The sequence below is a fragment of the Arachis stenosperma genome, chromosome 3, assembly GCF_014773155.1.
Source record: "Arachis stenosperma cultivar V10309 chromosome 3, arast.V10309.gnm1.PFL2, whole genome shotgun sequence".
In the NCBI taxonomy this organism is placed as follows: Eukaryota; Viridiplantae; Streptophyta; class Magnoliopsida; order Fabales; family Fabaceae; genus Arachis; species Arachis stenosperma.
In genome coordinates this window covers 32,625,766-32,641,127 of record NC_080379.1, presented here as the reverse complement: position 1 = coordinate 32,641,127, position 15,362 = coordinate 32,625,766, and the positions used below count along the sequence as shown (strand labels likewise).

General features: G+C 31.2%; 1 protein-coding gene and 1 non-coding gene across 2 annotated transcripts; both read right to left on the bottom strand.

Annotated features, from left to right (window-relative positions):
• Nucleotides 1–1,275: 1,275 nt before the first annotated feature.
• LOC130970844 (pyruvate dehydrogenase E1 component subunit alpha, mitochondrial-like) lies at nucleotides 1,276–7,017 on the bottom strand. Its single transcript, XM_057897044.1, has 6 exons — nucleotides 6,905–7,017; nucleotides 4,807–4,959; nucleotides 2,548–2,643; nucleotides 2,381–2,452; nucleotides 1,770–1,824; nucleotides 1,276–1,459 (listed from the first exon to the last, which is right to left on the bottom strand). Exons 2-5 carry the CDS (start codon nucleotides 4,855–4,857, stop codon nucleotides 1,804–1,806), a joined length of 240 nt encoding a protein of 79 aa, XP_057753027.1. The 5' UTR covers nucleotides 4,858–4,959; nucleotides 6,905–7,017; the 3' UTR covers nucleotides 1,276–1,459; nucleotides 1,770–1,803.
• Nucleotides 7,018–14,343: 7,326 nt separating this feature from the next.
• LOC130972436 (small nucleolar RNA R71) lies at nucleotides 14,344–14,451 on the bottom strand. Its single transcript, XR_009083604.1, has one exon. It is a non-coding gene; the product is annotated as a small nucleolar RNA R71 (small nucleolar RNA).
• Between the last annotated feature and the right edge of the window lie 911 nt (nucleotides 14,452–15,362).

The following is a 15,362-nucleotide window of genomic DNA, read 5'->3' as shown; positions in this document are numbered from 1 at the left end:
TTTTACAACTTAAAATGCACCAAACTAAATTCAAATCCAAATTAGAATCAATTAATTCATTGTTTGCACACTCAAAAAACTTAAAAGTTTAAAATCTATACACGTTGACACTAGCTAAGCCATTACCGACTAAGAACCTACTGCAGCAAGTGGCATTCTCAATCAACATGTAACTGCGAAAGTAATTAAAAGAACATTGATTAGCATCAAACAAAATGCAAACTACAAGAAGCAAAGAAGAGAAACATGCAACACAAAGCATACCACAACTTTGATCTTCAGCAACATCGTTTGCTCTCTCTTTATCTATTGAGGAACTCCTAAGGACTTGGCTCTTAGAAGAGTCGCAAAATTTGTTTCCAAGTCTGCTGCCACCGAGAATGTCCTCAGCCAAGTCATCAAACAAATTTTGTCCCTAAATATTTACCATGATTTAAATACTCATTTGGTGAAACACTAAGATATCCATTGGGATAATCAACCAACTAGAAATTAAACCAACTAGCAATTAAGAAACAACCATTAACATTAACATTATGCTCAATAAAACAACTTAGCTTAATTTCAAACTAAATTGAATTAAAACAAAACTTCTAGCTTAACTTTTTACACAGAGAGAACATGTTCAACTAAATGACTCTTTTAATTTCAAACTAAATTGAATTAAAACAAAAGTTCTATGCTTAACTTTTTACACAAAGAGAACATATAGCTAAATGACTCTTTGATTTATAATAGAAAATAAGCTTAGTCTAAACACATACCGTAACCGAACCTCAGCAGACCAAGTGGGGGACATCGTAGCGGACACAAGCGGAGAGGAGAGCACGGAACAGCAATGGATTACAGAGCAGTAACCGATGACGACACATAACTATTTTCTCCTAAAATTGCTTAGAACAAAATCTCATTAAAGAGAAAAAAATCAATCAACAAAGTAACTAATGACAAAACAAGGTCTACCTGTTTTGTTCTCAATTGCAAATGACAGGATTTAACATACCTAACCTAACCCAACCCTGTTTTCATGAATTGAGAGAGATGTTGGAGACTTGGGGAGTACGTAATGGTTTTAATATCACATCAAGATGATTAGGTACATAGGAATTCTACAGCCACTGTAGTTCATACCAAAGACATAGGCAAACTAAAGCGAACCATCGCACAGACCAAGTTGCAAATCATAATGGTAGAAAATGTATAAAATATCCAAAATAAAATAAAGTGAACCATCAATACTAACTGCATTTTGTTTTTGGGATAAAATAACTGGATTTTTTTGTTAACATGCTATATTCATGTATCTTATTTTCATGTAGCCATCAACATTTGACTAGAGCAGAGAAAGCATCACCTCAGCCACAAGAGTAACTTTTGTCACAGATGAGCATAACTCCAAAGGGTCATCTTTTGATGCACAGACCTTTGCTTTTTGAACATCAATTAATCTCCGTAAGACCTATCAGTACACGCAAATCCATATCAAAATGCCATATATCTACATGAAAGATTTAACATGATAAACTATTAAATTATCAAGTAAATGTTTCTAATTTATAACCTTTACTATGTACTTGGAAGTATCATAACAATACCTGCTCTAATTTGAAGTTTGAAAGAATAGCACATTCAAAAAATTCTCAAAGTAATTCCTTTGTAATCAGTTAAGCTAAAATCAAATAACTAGAAAAGCTAAATGATATCCTTAAAAAGAATTGTGCATTTGGTTCCAAACAGCAGTAAAAAGCTTTTAAGAGTAAACTACAAACCAGCTTAACTTTATCAAGATGAAGCGCAGCCCTTTCATACTCTTTCATCGATGTCCTAAAAGGAGAAGATCAATTGAATATGTTCAGCATAGTACTTAAAATAAAATGTTTTATCTGACCCCTAAAATATCAAAATATACTTGAATGTTCCAACTACAAATCTTTTTAAACTCTAGTTGAATTGGAAACTTAAAAGAAAACAATGAATACTACTAGTAATTCACAAAATAGGCACCTTCTACACATAGCAGAAATAGTTATAGGCAGAATATAACTCAATTTAGCAGTACTTACTATAATAAGATCTATAATCCCTATGAGAGGACTCGAATCCATTTACAAACTCCAAAGTGTGGTAAACACGAATTGGAAGCCACAAAAAATATAACGTAACCCATAATTCTTTAAGTCAAGTCTGATACCTTACATCATAATAAAGAAAAGTTTAATCCATGAACTATCTTCAAAGAAATAAAAAATAAAAAAGGCATGGTAAATTTGGCAAAGATGTCATCAATATAGAAGTCATAGTATTATACATAACCAAGCCTTAAAATTATCATACTTCACATCGAAAGAACAAAGTAAGAAGTCTAGTTTCTTTTGATTACCTTCAGCTCCTTCTCAGAAGCAATGTCATGAGCCAATAATAGCTTCCTCACTCTCTCAATTGGATCACGCTCCTGTAATCATATTAACCAAGAGAAAAATTTGAGAAAGAACTCCATGATATTAAAATAATAGCACATTATATGCTTTGCTCAGTAGTGTGACAAACTTGTCTCTCATTGGAAATCTCGTCACATGTACAGTATGTGCTGCCAGGATCAGACATAGAGTGCCCGTGGTATCTATAGGTGTCCATTTCAAGAATCTTTATAAAATAATCAAGAATACAAGAAAGCAATCAGAGTAAAGAAAATACCAAACTTTGATAATTTAATCAAAACTACACAAATGCTAAAAAGTATTAAAGTTAAATGCAATCCTATATGCAGCACTTGGGTTGAGAAAGCCCAATCTTATAAAAATTACAAAAGAATATTAATTAAATAAACTCTAAATATTAATAAAACTAATTTAATTATTCTTAATAGATTAGTTTATAAAATAAAAAATTCAAATTAATAATAAGTCATCACTTTTTCAAAATAAAAGTTATTTAAATTAAATTGTACAATTCTTTTTTATTTTTCAATTACTAAAATTATACAAAATATTCCATTATAATAAAATTACTTAAAAATATTAATTTATTCAAAATGAATTTATCTCCGAATCTCTTTAATTATTTTCTAATAGAATAATTTTTTAAATTATAAAGTTTAAACTTAATAAGATAAAATCACAATTTATTCATATTTTAGATTTTCAAAAATATATAATATTTATTATAAATTTATTTTAATTTTATTTTTTCTAAAAATAATATTTGTTATATATTTATAACAATAGTTTTTGAGTATTTTATAAATTTAGTATTTATAAAAAAAATTATTTGAATTTGTATGATTATTTATAATTATTTTTATATGTATCTTTTAATTTGTATAATTATTTAAATAATATTAGAAAATTATTGTTTGATAAACAATTGTTGTAATGGTTATAAAACTGTTCTTTAAAATAGTTAAAGAGAACAGTTTTATTTTGTTGCTGTAACGTAACGAAAAATTGAACTTCAACAGCAACACTGTAAAAATCGTAGTCTAAGACCATCTAATAGAACAGTTTTAAAGTGTAGCATTTTAGCAACGATTTTTATGCGTTCTTTTTGTACAATTATTTAAACAACAATAAAAAACCGTTGCTTAAAAACAAATCATGGTAACGGTTATAAAACCGTTCTTTAAAATAGTCAAAGAGAACGGTTTTAATTTGTTGCTATAAAATAATGAAAAATTGAATTTAATAGTAACACTACAAAAAACCGTTGTCTAAAACTATCTAAGAGAACGGTTTTAAGGCGTTGCAAAATTTGGCGTTGCTAAAGGCCATATTTGTTGTAGTGGAAGAAAGTGAGTCTTGTACTCACAATCTTCTTCTTATAAAAATTTGAAATAATCATTAAACTAGTTGATGATCATATTATTTGTAATTTTATGTTGGATTTCTTTAAAATTTTATTGTTTTTAATTTGAATTTGAATTTAGTTTTTTATTTTCTATTTTATTATTATATATGAAATTTGGAATGGTTGAATTTTATATTTATTTAAAAAATTTTTATTTTTTGCGAATAAGGTCGGGTAGAGTATGGTAGGGTTTAAAACTTTAGGGTGCGGGTAGGGTTAGGATTGAGAGATTCTCAACCCACGAGTAGGAGAGAGTAGGGTAGAAGTTTAAAAAAGTTTTCAATCTACGGATAGAATTAGGGTAGAATCTAAACCCTACCCTACCCTATCCATTACCAGCACTACTCATGTAGTCATATGGCTGTAACTACCGACTCCTAGCTTACCATATTAACCAACATAACTAAATAAACTAGCATCTCCTATAACTGATTCTATTAAGCTTGGCCAAATACGAACTGCACTAACTACGCTGATAAGCGCATGTATCATGTAACAAGAGACTTAAATAGAGCATAAATAAAACCGTAAAGTAGGTTATAAAACTTGATTGTTTTCAATAAAAAAAGGATAAAATAACAAATAAGTCCTTAAAAAATTTATACTTTGTATATATTAATTTTTTAAAAAAATATCATTAAAATCTTTTACATTAAAAAATATGCAAAAATTATGTTTAAATTAAGATTTTTATCTTGATTATGAAAACTAATTTAGAGATAATGTATTCATATCTATTATTGTTGAAAATTTTATTGGTATTTTTATTCCTTTAAAACCTAATTTGTCTGAAATATAAGGTTTATAAGATTTTATTTGTCACTTCACTTTTAAAAATAATACACACATGCATCCTGTTCAGAAAGAAATTTCACCGATAGAAAAAGTACATAACAATTTTGGTTCAAAAGAAAAAGCTATAGGCATGTAGCATGAGAAGCAGTTTGGGTTTAAATTCCTAACATGTGCCAATGCACAAACAAACAAGCCCATAACAGTAGCCCCCAACTCCATTGTCCTTCGTAGTACACACGTTGGCGCAGCTGCTGCTCGAGAAACAAAGTCCCGAAAATGCCCCGCTTGGCTGTGTACAAAGTGCTTCCACAATATGCATCTCTAATTAAAAGAAACAAAACAGAGAGGATCAAAATTCAAAATCTTGATTAAATAAAGTTATGTGATTGTTTTACGCATAGCAGTTGCAGCTTAATGCGATTGGACTGGCCAGTCTAAACTCGTAATATTGTGACTTTGTCGTTCGTAATTTTAAATCATTAGAGAGGTTGAGAAATGCTAGGGGTAATTTTTTTTAGTCAACATCAGATATTTTTTTTAAATTATTTTATTTATTTTAAATTTTAAATATTAAATTATAAACCATAAACTTTAAATATTTTAAAAAATAAGAATTTGTATAATTCAAAAAATAACTAATATTTACTAATTAAAAATTAATTTTCTATATTTTTTTAATAGTTTATTCTATTTCAAAATGGAACCCAAAAAACATTTTTTTTATGGTGACTCTATCTCATATTTTGATTTAACTGAATTAGATCTACATGCAGTGATGAATCCAAAAAATTTTAGAAGTAGAAATAAGAATATATATACTAAAATAAATTTTATTGAACATGATTAATTATACAAAAAAATATAATAGAGATATAAAAATTAAAAAGAATTAATGAACACTTTCTTTCTTAAAATATTATTCATTATATATAATTTAAAATATTTCTAAAACTTAAACTTAAAATATTTTAATTAAATTATAAATAACTTGTTATTCCAACTAATTTTACTTTCATTTATTTTTATACAAATATAATAATAAAAGATTGAATCACTTGACAGTTGACATGTTATAATTAACGCCTAATAATACACTAATATTTATAATTTGAAACTAAAATTATATATAAATACCAAAAATATAAAACCTGTATATGAAAATTATGTTTATATAAAATAATAGAAACTTATTTTATAATTTTTTTTCTTTCTTTTTAAAATAATTAAATTTTTATATTTTTTAAATAATTTTAATATAATATCAAATTAAAGATTTTATGCATTTGTTTAACTATGTATTGTAATTAATATATTTTTTTATTATTTTTAAAAATAAAAAATATATTCTAAAAATTGATCAAATTACTTTAAAAATTTATATGCAATATAATTACATATAATAGAACGAAAGATAAAGAAAACAAATAATAAAGATCGATAAATTAAGAATAAAATAAAATATATAAAATCATAAAGAGAATAAAAAATTAGATTAATATTTAAATTATAATTCATCGAATTAAAATTTACAACTAAAAATATCGAAAAGAGAACTATATAGAAGAACATAGAGAATTTGCAATTTACTTTTTGACGAATAGAAAATGACCACTAGATAAAGAATAGAAAAAGAAGATTGAAAATATAAAACCAATAAATAATAAGAAATTTGGTGTCTTACTATTTTATTTTCTCTTCATTTCAATATTGTTAATAATTTAAAAAGAAACTAAGAGAATTTAAAGAAATAAAGGATTTACAGTTGTTGTGATTTGAGAATGAAAAAAGACTAACTAAATTTATAGGTTAACCAATAATCAAAATACTGAAGAGATAAAAAATTAAGTTTAAAATTTTAAATAATTAAACTTAATTTATTTAAAGTGAGATCATTTAAAATTTAGAATGGAGTCATATTATATATAAATATAATTTTTTTAAAAAAATTAAAATTTTAATGGGGGAAGTGCTCTCCTCATTTTCTATGTAGGTATGTGGCTGCCTATATGCTACATGCCACGTTAATTAAATTTCTTAAATACTCTCATCTTATCATTTGTACATATAAACCTGGAAAATGATCATTCCATTCTTATTTTTGATAATGCCACTTTAAATATCATTTTTTGGCATTGTATGCTTTTACGAATTTATAAAAAGAAAAAATGAAATGACATTATCAAAATAAGAATATGGCAATATCATTTCCTATAAACCTAAATGCCTAATTTTATCTAGTGATGATAATAAGGTTTGCAACTGTTACCGCTGGTGGAGAAAAGCAGAAGTGCAAGGCAGAGGAAGACGACGAAAGTAAACAATTTAGAAACCCAATCAGCCATGTCAATGGGAGAAAGACACACAAATCCGTAAAGCGGAAGGAGTGAAGTGTGTTATATGCTCAGTATGATGGAGCATACTATTTATATAAATCTATGATATTTAGTTATTTTCAAATCATATTAATTTCTACTTCTTACGTATTTTAAACAAAAAAAATTAATTCTTAAATCAGATCAATTCTAGTTTCAAAAGTTCTGAACAATTCGTATACATTTGGAATCATTCGGACCGTGGCACATCCCCTGACCCTAACGAGCTCATGACAATTGTTGACATCTAAGTAAAATTAAATAAATAAATCACAGAAACGGGGAAAATCCCATGAAATAGAAAGAAAATAAAAGGAAAACTAAAGTCATAATTCTAGATAGATATAGAAGAATATAAGGTTGTGTATGAAATTATATTATAAATTACAAAAACAATCGTGTAAAAGTATGCATGAACTTCTTAGGGAATTCGGTTACATAATATCCAATATTCTTCTATTTAATAAAAAATATAAAAATATTAAATATAAATTTAACAGTTTTGTTAAGTAGACAATAATTTTAATAAATAATGTTAATAATAAATTTTAAATTTGACCCAATAAATTAAAAACACACTACACTCCTAAAAAATCATGAAAATCACAAGTAAAAAAACAATTATCGTATATATAATTACATTATTCACTAAATTTATTGTCTACCTATATTTTTTTAAATTTAAAGATATCAAGTGATATACGGGCTGCAAATTACCTAAGATTCCACAGTGCCGGCTTTGATCGGCCAGTAAGAAGACCAAGTCATGCTTAATTGCTTATCGTGCATTCTCATATTCCTAGGCTAAGTTTTAAAATAGTTGGATGAGAGATATGTCTTAAAAATAGATTAACAAAAAGGAATTATCTAGCTTTCTAATCTGTTTCAAAATTTTTAATGATATAAAATTAAATTAAATTCTATTAAAAATTAAATTTTAGTTAGAATTAAATTAAATTTTAATATTTAAAATAAATAAATAAAATTATTGAATTTTAATATTTAAAATATTTATCAAATGAATTAAAATTTTATATTAAATATTTTGATTATTTATTAAATTATGCAAAATAATTAAAAGAGTTGTAATTTTTAATTAAACTTTTCTTCAGTTAAAATTTGTTTATCCCTTTTTAAAAAAATAAAAAAAAAACTATAGAGAATATATCTAATGAGGATGAGTTGTTTATTTGTTTTATACTTTTATTTATATAAAAATGTGATAAAGCAATTATTACTTTTGAATTAAATTTAATAGCTAAAATTAAACATACTTTTAAAAGTTAAAATTAAAATTACTACTTTTTTTTTACCAAAAATGAAATTCTCTCTCATTTTTTTTATTTTTGTGTTTGGATATCTAAAATCAAATTTTTTATTTTTGAATATCTCCTTGTGTTGCGTTATTCCCTTCACAAAACATATATAAATTGAAACAAAAAGAATACACATACATTAAATTCACAAAACATACAAATTATTTGTTCCATGAACATCTTCTGCATGATGTAGGCTTCGTCGACCTAAACAGACCAGTCAAATTGTGATTGGGTACAACTGCAACAGCATGGCAACATGAATAATGGAGAGCTTGAAAGTATCCACAGTCGCAGATACGATCCCTAAGGGAAACTCGATACATCACAACCGAAAAGTTCCCGGTCGATGTCGTCTCGGCAACGGTATACTCAGATTGGTGTCTATCGAATAAGGTGACAGTGAAGCACCTGGAGTCTCTCAAGTTGCGCTCCATCGCCTTCATAAAAAACTGGCAAAACTTGGCACTACTGGCCAACTGAGCCTCTGCCGTCTGACCACAAATCACAAACAACTCCGCAAGCCAACCATACGTGGACTTCACCAGGGTGGTAACCGGAAGATTCCTTGTACCCTTCAGAACAGAATTAACACACTCAGATATATTGGTCGTCATGTGACCGAATCGTCTGCCACCATCCTGGTGCTAAGTCCACTTATCGTAGTCTATTCTATTCGCCCAATCACACATTGCCAGATTTTTAGTCCACATTATATCAAACCAATAGTGAAACTCTGCCTCAGTCTTTGCATAAGCATCGTTCACAAGCAAACACTTTGTATCCGTGCCCTTGAAATTGAGTGAGAAGTTAGCTGCAACATGTCGAATACAAAATGCTCGATACGCATGAAGGGGTAACCACCCACTGTTAGGTGCCTCAAGTGCAGCCTTGATGCCGTTGTGCCTATCTGAGATGACCAGTATCCCTTGTTGCGGAGTCACATGTTGGCGCAGGTTGGTCAGGAAGAAAGACCACGACTTGGCATTTTTCCCTTCCATGAGACTGAAATCAATACGCAAGATGATGGAGTTCCCATCTTGGGCGATGGCTAGGAGCAAAGTCCCGTCATACTTGCCATACAGATGAGTACCGTCTATGCTGACCAATGGCTTGCAATGTCGAAAAGTTTCAACACAAGGAAGAAATGTCCAAAAATGACGATGAAAGTACACGGTGGAATCGTCAAGCTGTCGGTGGTCACTAGATATCGATATAGACAAGCATGTGTGTGGTCCGTTGTACCATCGAACCTCCCAAGTACCCTTTCGCTGCCAAAGGCTGATGTGAATCATCCACATGCAACCTTTACTGAACTCCTTGCACCTCCCATGATACTTAAGATGATTCGACTCCATCACTATGTACTCCACACCATGGCAAATGTTGTAATCCTTTATACTAAGAGCAGCTTCCTCCTTACTTTAGAAAGATTGGCCAACTTGAAATTCAACTACAGCATTTCCTCATGCAATCTTTGACTCCCAAAGGTTGGAACTGACTCCGACCCTTGGCAGACGGCTTCCAGGTTCAGCGTAGAAAATTGTGCAGGTTGCTCATGTGTGCCGGACCTTGACGGTGGATGACATGTTGCTGGGTTTATCGGAATATCGTCATCGCTGTCCCCACCAATGTCAGCAGGCTCTTCATCTGAATCATCGTCTAGCATCGCATTTTCAATCCGATCCGGTTCTCCCTCACGTCCAACATATGGAGTTGGACGGGCTGAGGTAACTACCCCAACTACACCAACTGGACAACAAGCCAACAAACAATCAGGTGCAATGACGGGCATCGAGGTAGAGGCACCCCCATCATCGTTGACTGAGGATTCGGTGCCGATGCCCCAGAACTATCGATGTCATGTTTCAACTTTGCGAACAACTCGTGTATCCTCACTTCCGGGAAACTCCGGTGACAATGAAACAACTAATGAGCGGATAATTTATACGCTTTTTGTCATTGTTTTTAGGTAGTTTTTAGTAGTATCTAGCTACTTTTAGGGATATTTTTATTGGTTTTTTATGCAAAATTCACATTTCTGGACTTTACTATGAGTTTGTGTGTTTTTCTATGATTTCAGATATTTTCTGGCTGAAATTGAGGGACCTGAACAAAAATCTGATAGGAGGCTGACAAAGGACTGCTGATGCTGCTGGATTCTGACTTCCCTGCACTCGAAATGGATTTTCTGGAGCTACAGAACTCCAAATGGCGCGCTCTCAACGGCGTTGGAAAGTAAACATCCAGAACTTTCCAGCAATATACAATAGTCCATACTTTGTTTGGGCTTAGACGACGCAAACTGGCGTTCAACGCCAGTTTCATACTGCATTCTAGAGTAAAACGCCAGAAACACGTCACAAACCAGAGTTAAACGCCAAAAACACGTTACAACTTGGCGTTTAACTCCAAGAGAAGCCTCTGCACGTGTAAAGCTCAAGCTCAGCCCAAGCACACACCAAAGTGGGCCCCGGAAGTGGATTTCTGCATTTTATACTTATTTCTGTAAACCCTAGTAACTAGTCTAGTATAAATAGGACATTTTACTATTGTATTAGACGTTTTTGATTGATCTTTGATCAGTGTATGCAATTTGAGACCTTCATGGGGGCTGGCCATTCGGCCATGCCTGGACCATCACTTATGTATTTTCAACGGTGGAGTTTCTACACACCATAGATTAAGGGTGTGGAGCTCTATTGTACCTCGAGTTTCAATGCAATTACTACTATTTTCTATTCAATTCAGCTTATTCTTGTTCTAAGATATTCGTTGCACTTCAACATGATGAATGTGATGATCCATGACACTCATCATCATTCTCACTTATGAACGCGTGACTGACAACCACTTCCGTTCTACCTTAGACCGAGCGTGTATCTCTTGGATTTCTTAATCAGAATCTTCGTGGTATAAGCTAGAACCCTTTGGCGGCCATTCTTGAGAATCCGAAAAGTCTAAACCTTGTCTGCGGTATTCCGAGTAGGATTCAGGGATTGAATGACTGTGACGAGCTTCAAAATCGCGATTGTTGGGCGTGGTGACAGACGCAAAAGAATCAATGGATTCTATTCCGACATGATCGAAAACCGACAGATGATTAGCCGTGCTGTGACAAGAGCATTTGGACCATTTTCACTGAGAGGATGGGATGTAGCCATTGACAATGGTGATGCCCTACATACAGCTTGCCATAGAAAGGAGTAAGAAGAATTGGATGAAAGCAGCAGGAAAGCAGAGATTCAGAAGGAACGCATCATCTCTATACACTTATCTGAAATTCCTACCAATGATTTACATAAGTATCTCTATCTTATTTTATGTTTTATTTATTATAAAATTTGAAACATTTATAACCATTTGAATCCGCCTAACTGAGATTTACAAGATGACCATAGCTTGCTTCATACCAACAATCTCCGTGGGATTCGACCCTTACTCACGTAAGGTATTACTTGGATGACCTAGTGCACTTGCTGGTTAGTTGTGCGAAGTTGTGACAAAGTGTGATTCACGTTTGAGAGCGCTACCAAGTTTTTGGCACCATTGTTGATGATCACAATTTCGTGCACCAAGTTTTTGGCGCCGTTGCCGGGGATTGTTCGAGTTTGGACAACTGACGGTTCATCTTGTTGCTCAGATTAGGTAACTTTCTTTTCAAAAAGTTTTCAAAAATCTTTCAAAAATTTTTTACTCCTGTTTTCGAAAAATTATTCTAAATTTTTAAGAATGAATTCTAGTGTTTCATGAAGCATGTTGAAGCTTGGCTAGCTGTAAAGCCATGTCTAATTCAATTGGATTGAGGCTTCCCCTTATCAGTATATGAAGTTGGATGAAGTATCAGCTGTTGTATGTCTGATTTGTATGCTAAAGCTTGGCTGGCCATTGGCCATGTCTAGTGTTTTGGACAGAAGCTTTCACAAAAAGCTTGGCTGGCTATTAAGCCATGTCTAATTCCTGGACCGGAGCTTTGGACTAACATTGCAAAGATTCCTGGAATTCTTATTAAAAATTTTGAATTTCTTATTTTATTTTTTCTATATGTTTTCGAAAAAAATAAAATAAAATACAAAAAATCATAAAATCATAAAAACAAAAAATATTTTGTGTTTCTTGTTTGAGTCTTGAGTCAATTTTTAAGTTTGGTGTCAATTGCATATTTTTATTTTTTTCTCAAAAATATTTTCGAAAACTCATGTATGGTGTTCTTCATGATCTTCAAGTTGTTCTTGGTAAGTCCTCTTGTTTAATCTTGATATTTTCTTGTTTTATGTTTTCTGTTGTTTCTCATATGCATTTTTGCATTCATAGTGTCTAAGCATGAAAAATTTCTAAGTTTGGTGTCTTGCATGTTTTTTTTTCTTGAAAATTTTCAAAAATAAGTCTTGATGTTCATCTTGATCTTCAAAGTGTTCTTGGTGTTCATCTTGACATTCATAGTGTTCTTGCATGCATTAAGTGTTTTGATCCAAAATTTTCATGTTTTGGGTCATATTTGTGTTTTTCTCTCTCCTCATTAAAAATTCAAAAATAAAAAAATATCTTTTCCTTATTTTGCTCATAATTTTCAAAAATTTGAGTTTACTTAGTCAAAAATTTTTAAAACTTAGCTATTTTTTATAAGTCAAGTCAAATTTTCAATTTTAAAAATCTTATTTTTTCAAAATTTTTTTCAAAAATCAAATCTTTTTCATTTTTTATTATTTTCAAAAATTTTTAAAATTTATTTTCAAAATCTTTTTCTTATCTTTATTTCAAAATTTCAAAAAATTTACTAACAATTAATGTGATTGATTCAAAAATTTGAAGTTTGTTACTTTCTTGTTAAGAAAGGTTCAATCTTTAAATTCTAGAGTCATATCTTTTAGTTTCTTGTTAGTTAAGTAATCAATTTCAATTTTAAAAATTAAATCTTTTCCAAAATATCTTTTTCAATCATATCTTTTCAAAATATCTTTTTCAATCATATCTTTTCAAAATATCTTTATCAAATCATATATTTTTCAAAAATTTTATTTCAAAATATCTTTTCTAGCTTTTTATCTTTTCAAAATTGATTTTTAAATCTTTTTCAACTAACTAATTGACTTTTTGTTTATTTCTTATCTTTTTCAAAACCACCTAACTAATCTTATCTCTCTAATTTTTGAAAACTCTCTCCCTTTTTCAAATATTCTTTTTAATTAACTAATTGTTTCAAATTTTAATTTTAATTTTATTTCTTCTCTCAATTTTCGAAAATCACTAACTCTTTTTCAAAAACAATTTTCAAAAACTCTTCCCTCTCATCTCTTTCTATTTATTCATTCATTTACTAACACTTCTCTTCATCTCAAAAATTCAAACTCACTCTTCCCCCTTGTGTTTGGATTCTTACTTTTTCCCTCTTCTATTATTTTATTCTTCTACTAACATAAAGGAATCTCTCTACTGTGGTAAAGAGGATCCCTATTATTATTATTTTCTGTTCCCTTCTTTTTCATATGAGCAGGAGCAAGGACAAGAATATTCTTGTTGAAACAGACCCTGAACCTGAAAGGACTCTGAAGAGGAAACTAAGAGAAGCTAAATTACAACAATCCAGAGACAACCTTACAGAAATTTTTGAAAAGAAAGAGGAGATGGCAGCCGAAAATAATAATGCAAGGAGGATGCTTGGTGATTATACTACACCCACTTCCAAATTTGATGGAAGAAGCATCTCAATCCCTGCCATTGGAGCAAACAATTTTGAGCTGAAACCTCAACTAGTTGCTCTAATGCAACAAAACTGCAAGTTTCATGGACTTCCATTAGAGGATCCCTGTTAGTTTTTGACTGAGTTCTTGCAGATCTGTGAGACTGTTAAGACTAATGGAGTAGATCCTGAAGTCTACAGGCTCATGCTTTTCTCTTTTGCTGTAAGAGACAGAGCTAGAACATGGTTGGACTTACAACCTAAAGATAGCCTGGACTCTTAGGATAAGCTGGTCACGGCCTTCTTGGCTAAGTTCTTTCCTCCTCAAAAGCTGAGCAAGCTTAGAGTGGATGTTCAGACCTTCAAACAGAAAGATGGTGAATCCCTCTATGAAGCTTGGGAAAGATACAAGAAGATGACCAAAAGGTGTCCTTCTGACATGCTTTCAGAATGGACCATTCTGGATATATTCTATTATGGTCTATTCGAGTTCTCTAAGATGTCACTGGACCATTCTGCAGGTGGATCCATTCACCTAAAGAAAACACCTGCAGAAGCTCAAGAACTTATTGACATGGTTGTAAATAACCAATTCATGTACACTTCTGATAGGAATTTTGTAAATAATGGGACGCCTCAGAGGAAAGGAGTTCTTGAGATTGATGCTCTGAATGCCATATTGGCTCAGAACAAAATATTGACTCAGCAAGTCAACATGATTTCTCAAAGTCTGAATAGATGGCAAAATGCATCCAACAGTACTAAAGAGGCATCTTCTGAAGAAGAAGCCTATGATCCTGAGAACCCTGCAATGGCAGAGGTAAATTACATGGGTGAACCCTATGGGAACACCTATAATTCCTCATGGAAAAATCATCCAAATTTCTTATGGAAGGATCAGCAAAAACCTCAACAAGGCTTTAATAATGGTGGAAGAAATAGGCTCAACAATAGCAAGCCTTTCCCATCATCTTCTCAGCAACAGATAGAGAATTCTGAGCAGATCTCCTCTAACTTAGCAAATATAGTCTCTGATCTGTCTAAGGCCACTTTAAGTTTCATGAGTGAAACAAGATCCTCCATTAGAAATTTGGAGGCACAAGTGGGCTAACTGAGCAAGAAAATCACTGAAACTCCTCCTAGTACTCTCCCAAGCAATACTGAAGAGAATCCAAAAAGAGAGTGCAAGGCCATTGACATAATTAAAATGGCCGAACCTAGAGGGGAAGGGGAGGACGTGAATCCCAATGAGGAAGACCTCATGGGACGTCTCCCAGACAAGAAGGAGTTCCCTATTGAAGACCTAAAGGAATCTAAGGCTCATATTGAGACCATAGATATTCCATTAAACCTCCT